At 41.0% G+C, this 11563-nt stretch overlaps 4 protein-coding genes across 4 annotated transcripts; all 4 read left to right on the top strand.

The window, feature by feature from the left end:
* Positions 1-3951: 3951 nt before the first annotated feature.
* CBG26460 lies at positions 3952-4074 on the top strand (the record flags this gene model as incomplete). Its single annotated transcript, XM_045235979.1, has 1 exon — positions 3952-4074. One exon carries the CDS (start codon positions 3952-3954, stop codon positions 4072-4074), a length of 123 nt encoding a protein of 40 aa, XP_045100036.1.
* A 590-nt stretch (positions 4075-4664) lies between these two features.
* CBG17607 lies at positions 4665-5827 on the top strand (the record flags this gene model as incomplete). The annotated part of the gene is made up of 6 exons (XM_002634230.1): positions 4665-4778; positions 4826-4885; positions 4932-5005; positions 5053-5092; positions 5137-5400; positions 5444-5827. 6 exons carry the CDS (start codon positions 4665-4667, stop codon positions 5825-5827), a joined length of 936 nt encoding a protein of 311 aa, XP_002634276.1.
* A 1408-nt stretch (positions 5828-7235) lies between these two features.
* CBG26459 lies at positions 7236-7794 on the top strand (the record flags this gene model as incomplete). Its single annotated transcript, XM_045235977.1, has 3 exons — positions 7236-7402; positions 7447-7601; positions 7658-7794. 3 exons carry the CDS (start codon positions 7236-7238, stop codon positions 7792-7794), a joined length of 459 nt encoding a protein of 152 aa, XP_045100035.1.
* A 1221-nt stretch (positions 7795-9015) lies between these two features.
* On the top strand, positions 9016-10597 carry Cbr-sdz-13 (the record flags this gene model as incomplete). Its single annotated transcript, XM_002634231.1, has 5 exons — positions 9016-9084; positions 9134-9193; positions 9245-9386; positions 9439-9564; positions 10227-10597. 5 exons carry the CDS (start codon positions 9016-9018, stop codon positions 10595-10597), a joined length of 768 nt encoding a protein of 255 aa, XP_002634277.1.
* Positions 10598-11563: the final 966 nt, after the last annotated feature.

The following is an 11563-nucleotide window of genomic DNA, read 5'->3' as shown; positions in this document are numbered from 1 at the left end:
TCCGATGCTTCTTCCCAGCACCAGTCGGAGGATCTGAAGAACCAATCCATCCGATGCTTCTTCCCAAGCACCAGTCGGAGGATCTGAAGAACCAAATCCATCCGATGCTTCTTCCCAAGCACCAGTCGGAGGATCTGAAGAACCAAAGCCATCTGATGCTTCTTCCCAAGCACCTGTCGGAGGATCTGAAGAACCAAATCCATCCGATGCTTCTTCCCAGACACCAGTAGGAGGATCTGAAGAATCAAATCCATCCGATGCTTCTTCCCAAGCACCAGTCGGAGGATCTGAAGAACCAAAGCCATCTGATGCTTCTTCCCAAGCACCTGTCGGAGGATCTGAAGAACCAAATCCATCCGATGCTTCTTCCCAAGCACCTGTCGGAGGATCTGAAGAACCAAATCCATCCGATGCTTCTTCCCAAGCACCAGTCGGAGGATCTGAAGAACCAAAGCCATCTGATGCTTCTTCCCAAGCACCAGTCGGAGAATCTGAAGAACCAAATCCATCCGATGCTTCTTCCCAAGCACCAGTCGGAGGATCTGAAGAACCAAATCCATCCGATGCTTCTTCCCAAGCACCTGTCGGAGGATCTGAAGAACCAAATCCATCCGATGCTTCTTCCCAGACACCAGTAGGAGGATCTGAAGAATCAAAGCCATCCGATGCTTCTTCCCAAGCACCAGTCGGAGGATCTGAAGAACCAAATCCATCCGATGCTTCTTCCCAAGCACCAGTCGGAGGATCTGAAGAACCAAAGCCATCTGATGCTTCTTCCCAAGCACCTGTCGGAGGATCTGAAGAACCAAAGCCATCTGATGCTTCTTCCCAAGCAGCAGTCGGAGGATCTGAAGAACCAAATCCATCCGATGCTTCTTCCCAAGCACCAGTCGGAGGATCTGAAGAACCAAAGCCATCTGATGCTTCTTCCCAAGCACCTGTCGGAGGATCTGAAGAACCAAAGCCATCTGATGCTTCTTCCCAAGCAGCAGTCGGAGGATCTGAAGAACCAAATCCATCCGATGCTTCTTCCCAAGCACCAGTCGGAGGATCTGAAGAACCAAAGCCATCTGATGCTTCTTCCCAAGCAGCAGTCGGAGGATCTGAAGAACCAAATCCATCCGATGCTTCTTCCCAAGCACCAGTCGGAGGATCTGAAGAACCAAAGCCATCTGATGCTTCTTCCCAAGCACCAGTCGGAGGATCTGAAGAACCAAATCCATCTGATGCTTCTTCCCAAGCACCAGTCGGAGGATCTGAAGAACCAAATCCATCCGATGCTTCTTCCCAAGCACCAGTCGGAGGATCTGAAGAACCAAATCCATCCGATGCTTCTTCCCAAGCACCAGTCGGAGGATCTGAAGAACCAAAGCCATCCGATGCTTCTTCCCAAGCACCAGTAGGAGGATCTGAAGAACCAAAGCCATCCGATGCTTCTTCCCAGGCACCAGTAGGAGGATCTGAAGAATCAAAGCCATCCGATGCTTCTTCCCAAGCAGCAGTCGGAGGATCTGAAGAACCAAATCCATCCGATGCTTCTTCCCAAGCACCAGTCGGAGGATCTGAAGAACCAAAGCCATCTGATGCTTCTTCCCAAGCACCTGTCGAAGAATCTGAAGAACCAAATCCATCCGATTCTTCTTCACAAGCACCAGTCGGAGGATCTGAAGAACTAAAGCCATCCGATGCATCTTCACAAGCACCAGTCGGTGGATCTGAAGAACCAAAGCCATCCGATGCATCTTCACAAGCACCAGTCGGAGGATCTGAAGAACCAAAGCCATCCGATGCATCTTCACAAGCACCAGTAGGAGGATCTGAAGAACCAAAGCCATCCGATGCTTCTTCCCAGACACCAGTAGGAGGATCTGAAGAATCAAAGCCATCCGATGCTTCTTCCCAAGCAGCAGTCGGAGGATCTGAAGAACCAAATCCATCCGATGCTTCTTCCCAAGCACCAGTCGGAGGATCTGAAGAACCAAAGCCATCTGATGCTTCTTCCCAAGCACCTGTCGGAGGATCTGAAGAACCAAATCCATCCGATGCTTCTTCCCAAGCACCAGTCGGAGGATCTGAAGAACCAAAGCCATCCGATGCTTCTTCCCAGACACCAGTCGGAGGATCTGAAAAACCAAAGCCATCCGATTCTTCTTCCCAAGCACCAGTCGGAGGATCTGAAGAACTAAAGCCATCCGATGCATCTTCACAAGCACCAGTCGGTGGATCTGAAGAACCAAAGCCATCCGATGCATCTTCACAAGCACCAGTCGGAGGATCTGAAGAACCAAATCCATCCGATGCATCTTCACAAGCACCAGTCGGAGAATCTGAAGAACCAAATCCATCCGATGCTTCTTCCCAAGCACCAGTCGGAGGATCTGAAGAACCAAATCCATCCGATGCTTCTTCCCAAGCACCAGTCGGAGGATCTGAAGAACCAAATCCATCCGATGCTTCTTCCCAAGCACCAGTCGGAGGATCTGAAGAACCAAAGCCATCTGATGCTTCTTCCCAAGCACCTGTCGGAGGATCTGAAGAACCAAATCCATCCGATGCTTCTTCCCAAGCACCAGTCGGAGGATCTGAAGAACCAAAGCCATCCGATGCTTCTTCCCAAGCACCAGTCGGAGGATCTGAAGAACCAAAGCCATCTGATGCTTCTTCCCAAGCACCTGTCGGAGGATCTGAAGAACCAAATCCATCCGATGCTTCTTCCCAAGCACCAGTCGGAGGATCTGAAGAACCAAATCCATCTGATGCTTCTTCCCAAGCACCAGTCGGAGAATCTGAAGAACCAAATCCATCCGATGCTTCTTCCCAAGCACCAGTCGGAGGATCTGAAGAACCAAATCCATCCGATGCTTCTTCCCAAGCACCAGTCGGAGGATCTGAAGAACCAAATCCATCCGATGCTTCTTCCCAAGCACCAGTCGGAGGATCTGAAGAACCAAAGCCATCTGATGCTTCTTCCCAAGCACCTGTCGGAGGATCTGAAGAACCAAATCCATCCGATGCTTCTTCCCAGACACCAGTAGGAGGATCTGAAGAATCAAATCCATCCGATGCTTCTTCCCAAGCACCAGTCGGAGGATCTGAAGAACCAAAGCCATCTGATGCTTCTTCCCAAGCACCTGTCGGAGGATCTGAAGAACCAAATCCATCCGATGCTTCTTCCCAAGCACCTGTCGGAGGATCTGAAGAACCAAATCCATCCGATGCTTCTTCCCAAGCACCAGTCGGAGGATCTGAAGAACCAAAGCCATCTGATGCTTCTTCCCAAGCACCTGTCGGAGGATCTGAAGAACCAAATCCATCCGATGCTTCTTCCCAAGCACCAGTCGGAGGATCTGAAGAACCAAAGCCATCCGATGCTTCTTCCCAAGCACCAGTCGGAGGATCTGAAGAACCAAAGCCATCTGATGCTTCTTCCCAAGCACCTGTCGGAGGATCTGAAGAACCAAATCCATCTGATGCTTCTTCCCAAGCACCTGTCGGAGGATCTGAAGAACCAAAGCCATCTGATGCTTCTTCCCAAGCAGCAGTCGGAGGATCTGAAGAACCAAATCCATCCGATGCTTCTTCCCAAGCACCAGTCGGAGAATCTGAAGAACCAAATCCATCCGATGCATCTTCACAAGCACCAGTCGGAGGATCTGAAGAACCAAATCCATCCGATTCTTCTTCACAAGCACCAGTAGGAGGATCTGAAGAACCAACGCCATCTAACTTTTCTTCGCAAGCACCAGTAGGAACAGACGACTATGCCGATTCTACAGATGATCCACAAATATTCGATCTGCCAGACTCCCCAGGTGAACCGGGACCTTATGATGATCCCCCATCCCGCCCAAGACGTCATCAAGGAAAGGGAACTTTCTATTTCGATTTCTTTGATAAAAAATAGTTTCGAATGAACTCAAATGTTTGTACATCATGAGATGGAAATTTGAAATGAAGATTTTTTTCTCGGGTGTTGTTTTCAGATATATAAATGAAAGAGATAAAAGAATTGCAATAAAAAATGAGAGAGAGGGGCAATTGAAAACAGATTTCGGATTGCTTCCTGAGCAATAGTATTTGTCGCTCAGTTGTAGGAGAAGTCGTGAGAAACACTGTGGCTTGATTTATAATATCGTTTGTATTGGATTCTTGTTCAGTAATAGTTTGGGTCTTCAAAAGATAGCTAATAACTGAAACAGAATAGCTGATGTTCCTGAAGTTCAAAACTCTGGAAACGTATTGTTTCCCAGTACTAATAAAAAGTACATAAGAAAATCCAAAACGAATGGGTTATACTTTTTTCCAGAAAGAAAACTTTGAGAAACGGAAACAAAAACAGAATCTGCTCTCATCTCAAATCTTTTTTCAATTGCCGGTGATCGAAATCAAACGAGGCATAAAAAAGAGGAGGAGAAGGGGGCAAGTGTCGTAAAGTTTGGCGAGCACAAAATGAATGAGTTTGTTCGTCCGAAGAGTCATGTCTGCGTCTCTTCATCTCATTTAGTGTCTCACCCAATAGACCAGTTGTCACCACGTTCCTGGGGGATGAAAAGAAACATTTTTGAGCTAGAAAAAAAAACTAAAATGTTGCATTTTCCCAAAAGCACAAAAACGTATCATTTCTTATCGATTTCTATCCACCTGAACAGTGATTTTCTTCACGAATGGATGCATTGGTTAAATCCCGTCTCGATGCAATTTTCAATGGAAAAAAGGTGCCACCACTTGATTTCGTTGAGCAGTTTGAGTTCACTGCAAACGTTAAAAAAGAGGACGGAGTGGGTGAAAAAGAAAGAAAAGGTTGAGAAACTGAATAGAATTCCAGCTTGGATTGGAGTTAAAACATCTGATGGTAGTCAGTATAACTTACAATAGTCCATGTCAAGTGAGGGAGTTATTCAGAGAAAACCTGAAGAAGTATTGCATTCTAGGGTCAAATCAAAGTGGGTGACGTTTTACTCAGTCTCAATGGAACTCCCATTACTGGTCAGGATAAGATGGGAAAGTGGGAAATTCTTAATTTTTATTAATCGGTGTTTTTCAAATTTTCAGATTAATTCAAACTATATTCAATGGCCAATTAACAACAAAGGTTTGTAGCTAGCACCTTTTGACGCATTATCATCTCAATTCCAGATGTCTGTAAAAGTGATGCGTCTGAAACGTCGAATCCCTCGCCCTTCAACGTTTCCTCCACTTTATAAGCACGAAGGATACACAAATGACACGCTGGTTCTGTACAATCTCAAAGGATACTTTCATTTGGGTCTCGATATCAAAGAACTCGATGGAAAATTGATTGTGTGTGATTTTGTGGAAAACTCGTTGGCCGATATCACTTTCAGTTTAGGAGAGGCGATTTTAGATGTGGACGGAGAGAAGACATCCACGTGTACTTCTGTAGGTGTCGAGAAGATTATCAAGCAATCAAAATATTTTTCAGTTCAATGACAGAGTTCGAAAGTCTCTAGAAATCCGCAACTACTGTCTGGTTACTGTAGAAGTTCCATCAACGGATCCATTGAAAAATCTGTTAAGAAATCAGATAACGAAAGCAGTGAAGGATGTTGGAAGAATAAATAAACTACCGTTAGATGCGGCAACTTATGCAGCAGAAGGTGTTGCAATATTCAAGAAATGTTGTGATGGGCCATTGAAATCAGCATATGTCGGAGATAAACACGGAAATAGGACGAGTGAGAATGCATCTCGTTTGAAAATGGAGGATAAAGTCAAGGAAACCGATGTGCCAACTGGATGGAATTCAAGACTTTTTGTTAGACTTCCACCTGCAAAAACTCTCGAATCTGAAACTCTTTCACAATAAACATTTAGTTTTTTTTCTCAATAAAGTTTTCCTTCTATCTACTCAATCAATTTATAGAGCTTCAATTAGTTTATACATTAGCTTTTTAATGTACACCTCATACGTCCACTTTGAGCTCAATTATCTCGGTTCCTATGAGAGATATCAAAAATCTGTCAACTGATGAAGTATTGGGAATATTATGATAAGTAGTTTATCAGTTAAACATTTTTGATACCTTTTGAAGGAAACGAGATAGCTAAGCTCAAAGTGCGCGTATAGGTTGTTTCTCTGTCTTTTTTATACCGGTGTTTCGTTGTTTCTGGTTGATTTTGGTAGTTTTGGGATGACTCCTGCATCTCATGCTACATCGGGTTCATTTTTTTCCAAGTTTTGCCCAGTATTCCAACTTTTTCACTTTGAACAAAACCCATAACAATAAACACTTCCGTTTTCTCCGAAACCCTTTCATAAAAGTGTACGCTAAAAAAGAGCTATTGAAAGAACGGAAATTCTGTATAAAAGTGAAACGGGTTACAATTCGAAATCATCGGTTCCCTTTGAAATGAACTTCAATTCTCTATTCCTTCTCGTCGTCTTTGCTCTCTTGTCTCTCGCTTCTGCTCATCGTTGTCATCGTCACGGAGGAGGTGGAGGAGGTGGATCATACAGTGGAGGACGAGGATATGGATCTGGATCCGGAGAAGCTGCTATTGTCATTGGATCATCCAAACCAAAGAAATAAGTGATTGTGGTTTTCTTAATAAAGTTTTGAGCATGCAAAGTTTTTAACAAGCAATAAGAATAATTTCGTCATAATTTCTTTCAGAATGTGATAGAACCTGACGAGTACTACAAAATGACATTAATTGGAAAACTAGTTTACAGCGCTGTATTTACAAAGATACAGACGAAATGGGAAAAAAACAGGCAGGACCCGCCGGGCACGGATGGTAAGGCTTATGGCTTATAAATTTTCGTTGTCAAGACATATTTTTCTAATTAATGTCATTTTGTATTACTCGTCAAGTTCTATGATATTGAACTTTGTCATGAAGGAACAATCGTAAAAGAAACTATGGCAGGATCCGTCTTTCAAGTGTGCTACCGTCTCTATGACTGTAATTTTTTCGGTTCTTGAAAAATATATTGAAACATCGCTGACTACAATAGCGATTTTGTCCTTGATACTTTGATTCATCCTCCTAAATATGACTCATTTTCCTAATGCTCCATTTCTCCCACTAACCGTTTGAACCTACAATTATCCGTCTCATTTTCAAGACGCGACTTATTTTCTCTCCTGTCATATGACCTGAAAAGAGTTGCCAATGGATACCTTGATAATTTTCGCACTTCTTTACCTTCGCACTCTTCTTCTTCTTTTTCATTCTTCCTCTTTCTTTGACTCGTCTTTCCTAAATTTCCTATGGCACCATATACAAGCGAAGAAATCTGGTACTACCTGAATATCATTCGAAATTCGAAGACAAACAACAAAGCTGAAATCCATCGAAAACTTTTGAATATGAGAAAAACAAAAGATGAAAGATGTCCGAACCGGAAGACAATTACTCGTTGGGTAGACCGGTTCTTGTTAGTTTGGGAATGTAATTTTCTGAAAAATTTACTTTTTATAGAGACGGCAATAGAAATTTCAAAAGAAATACGGAACGAAGTCCATCTCCAACGATTTCCGTTTCTCGATCAAAGACTCCAGCAAGTAGACAAGGAATATCTGATGCGGAAAACCGAGTTAAACTCAATGAGCAATTGGCTGCTCTGGAACTAATTGGTAAGTATTCAATGTGCTGGAATCATATCAGTGACTGTCCAAAATTAATATTCCAGTCAGGATCGCTCCAAATCTCTCGCTCAAGGGACTCGTAAAATTCAATACCACCGATACTCCTCTGGAACAAGTCATGTTCAATGTTATGGCTCTCAACTTCGCCGTCAAAAATGGAGCTCCAAATGGAACAGATTGAGCAGTGTGAATACTTTTTGCTACGGAAACTATTCATCAGTAAATTAGCCAAGTTCCAAATGATTTGATTATTGTCGAATTAAAAAAAAGTGGGACCTGAGAATTTGAAAGGCGTAGCTTTTTTTGATCTACGAAAAAGCGTGGCAAAAACGTAATATTTCAGAGTTTCGCCTCGTTCGACCTACTTTCGCAATCAAGTTCGGTGTTTCGATGAAAAATAGATTATAGAGATGCTAATGATCATTTTCATACCAATAAATCTAAATTTTGTCCAGAAAATCCCACTAAATTCACAGAAATAAGTTTCGTTTACTACCGTAGTATTTTTGTGGCAAGGCCTCGAAAATTGACCAGGAAGCCGCCCGCGAAATTTTCCAGGTCCCACTTTTTTTTTAATTCGACAATATCTCTGAGCTGAGTTTTCGCTTGCCTAATTGTAAGTTGCTTCATCTCATTATAATCGCGTTCAACTTTGGAAAATTATAAAAATATCTATACTTGAGGAATCGCTTTTAAAATTACTGTAGCTTCAAATCAAACTTAAAATTGTATTCAAATCCAATTTTTGTGATTCCAAGATACTTTTGTCTAACGATGTATCCGTTTGTATCAGTCCGGGTAATTTAGCGCCACACTGTAATTCTTTCAAAAATACTGTGCTCTCTTATTGACTATTTTTTCCATTTAATAATCGCAACACCAAATTTTCAAAGCACAAATTTCTATTTTTCTCATTTCCCAATAAGTTATACCTAATTCACCTCAATCAATTTAATACCTCAAGGATCCATCCACTTTAATATCCATAAACCTCATATTATTATTTTATCATTTCCCTTTCCACTCATAAAAATCTTTATTATACGACCAACCATAACAGTTCAGTTTTTTCACAATTCCAAAAAACTAATGCACATTCCCACAGAAATACTACTAATATTCTCGTATGCGAAGAAAACAACAACAACCGAAATTCTTCAGAACTTATTGACAATTCTTGCAAGTATACATAGCGGAATTTCAAAAAGAAATATACTTTCCCGGGAGCATGAGATACCCTTCCCTTATGAGAAGATACCGACCATCAAAAGGGTCCCGCCATTAGAAGACGTCACGGTTGTAAACGGAAGTTAGATGATGTGCAGCGGGTATAAACGGAAACAATAAGTCATTCATTGTCATATTATTCTTGTTCTGCTAACGTCTTCCGGTATTCCGAACTATGAAGTTGTTCCAATCGATTCGCCATGTTTATGGAAGTTTCAAGCAAAAGAGAACTGGTTCTCTAGATGTAATTTCATTTTTACAGCATTTTATGAATAATTTTCGATTATTTTCAGAGCCTTTTTATGGACAGTAAGCGAATCAAATTTGATGTGAAGCTCAGAATTGGAAACAAGGTGAGTTTTCTATTTTGTTCCTCTTCAACTCTTCATGTTCCCACACTTCAGTACGAGACACGTTCCATGGAACTGCGTCGGCGATTCAATGAATCTGGAAAACAAGAATGGTCGCTCTACATCATCAAATATGCAGATTACACTTCTTACGACTACTTCCCTTTGTCCGACAGCTTCATTTGTCAGTTGTTTGGTAAGACATCATCGTATTCCAAGATTCCCATGAAATCCCATTAATATTTCAGATGAAACAACGAAAAACTTGAAGTGCACCCTTGTACTTGTCGAGAATGTTCTTCGGTTAAAGATGAGGAATTTGTCGGACAAATGGCGATTCGTTGAGTTTATTAGAGCAAATTTGGAGACAAAAGGTTAGTTCCCGAGTTAGCTAATGTACTACAGAGTGGCGGATTATTACTAGGACTGATAAAAACGGATCTTTAGACATAGGTATCTTGGAGGCAAGAAAATCAAAAAGGTAGAAATATAGTGAATCAAAGCTACGAAAATTTTCAAAGCCATTCCTCAAGGTATTGTTATGATTGCCCAAAGATGTACGCACGCTGTTGTGATTTTCATGATGAAGCATTACTGTCAAGCGATAAATCAGCTCAAAGTTTATCAGATACCGTAAACACTTTAATAGAACACCATCCGGACCATCCACTTTGAGCCTATATATCTCACTTATTTTGAAAGATATAAAAAAGTTGTCCCTTAATAAAATGTTTATCATGATGTCAGCAACATTTTATTAGTTATCCACTTTTTGAGATCTCTCACAGAATATTAGAGACATAGGATGAAATATTACGATTCGGGTGGAGTTCTATTAGAGTGTTTACGGCAGTTTGAAAATTGGCTAATTTACTAACGAATTTAATTTTTGCAATCCAAATTTGAGCCCAGTACAAAGCCCGATTCAAAATTTTATGCTAGTAGAAACTTGAGTACAGGGAATTATGCGCCACCCTGTACATCCTTAGCACTTCACCTGCTTGTGCTCAATTCCCAAATGTTTATTTATTTTCAGCTCATCATTTTTCGGGAGAAATCGATGCCTCCCCTCTCCGAACCTTCCCTTCCCACCCAATCCACGTCTTCTTCCATCACACTTGTCTTCTTTTCATTTCCCAAAACTCTGGACGGATGCTAGCTCACAAATCTCTTTTCGACATGGATCTCCTTATTTTCAAAGATCAAAAAATCTCATTCGTCTGCAAATCTCCTTTGGAACTCTGGTCGATCCATATGGAAAATTCGGAGAAACTCTCGGATTTGATGAGTGAAGCAATCGAGATTCGAGGACTCCCAGTTATTATTAATGACGTCGTCGAACATAAGAAGAGAGGAGAGGAACCAGAATACGTGCAGATACCTTCTTCAGTGTACACGGATTTCTAAATTGGCTCAATTTAAAACAAATTGCACATATTTACATCTTTGTATCATTTTTCGTGTCTTTTATTGCTCTCTACTTGTTTCATAAAAATCTAAAACATAACATTTTGTTGTTGAAAGGTTGACCTAGTAATTCGATTAATCGGATTGGATTAGAAGAAATTTTATGGATGTTTTATGATTTGTACGAATCCCATGTGCTCTTTTTGACCAAAATGGCACTCACAGAAATTGAAAAAGAAGATTCCAGAAAAAACACGAAGAGGTATTACTAGAAAAAAAAGTGATTCATCAAACTAGAAAAATTTTTTGAACTTCAGTCCTTTTTTGCCAGCACTTTCGATTGACGGGTCTTTTTTCTGGGCATGGACAATACATAGTTTTCGATACGGTAAAGGTAGTCTACGGTGAACCTTTTATAGCGTCTTTTTTTTTCGAAAACGTTCGATTCACAGAAGACTAGAATAAGGTTACTGTAGTTGAATTCAGACTTTGGATTTCCTTTTTCTAGAGCTCATAGATTTAAAAATAGTTCCGTTTACCCATTCTTTCGTCGCTAAAAGTCTAGACATATCGTACCAGAAGTCCTTCCGATATTCTTTTGACATCATTATTTGGAATTCATGGACATGTACGGATCCATCATACGGACATCATCCATACGTTTCAAAGAAGTCCTTTTTTAGAGAATTGTTTATCCCTTGAACGCGCCTGAGACAATGGAAACATCTTCAGATTACAAAAACTAGCAGGTTCTAAAATTTGGGAATTCACACATCATTTTATTATTTTTTTTTCTAGGATTATTCAAATGGGACAACTTTTGAATTTGGATGATTCAATTTTGTTTTTGTCAAAATTTTCTTCAAATTCTACTTTCTGCAAGAATAGATGATTACTGTAATTCCACGATTATGATGGGTTATCTTTTTTATCTGTTTTGAACGGAGAACAGTTGAATTATTATTT

Source organism: Caenorhabditis briggsae (assembly GCF_000004555.2).
Source record: "Caenorhabditis briggsae complete genome, chrIV, whole genome shotgun sequence".
Taxonomy (NCBI): Eukaryota; Metazoa; Nematoda; class Chromadorea; order Rhabditida; family Rhabditidae; genus Caenorhabditis; species Caenorhabditis briggsae.
Note: the sequence above shows the minus strand (reverse complement) of the source record. Positions and strands in the feature narration are given on the sequence as shown.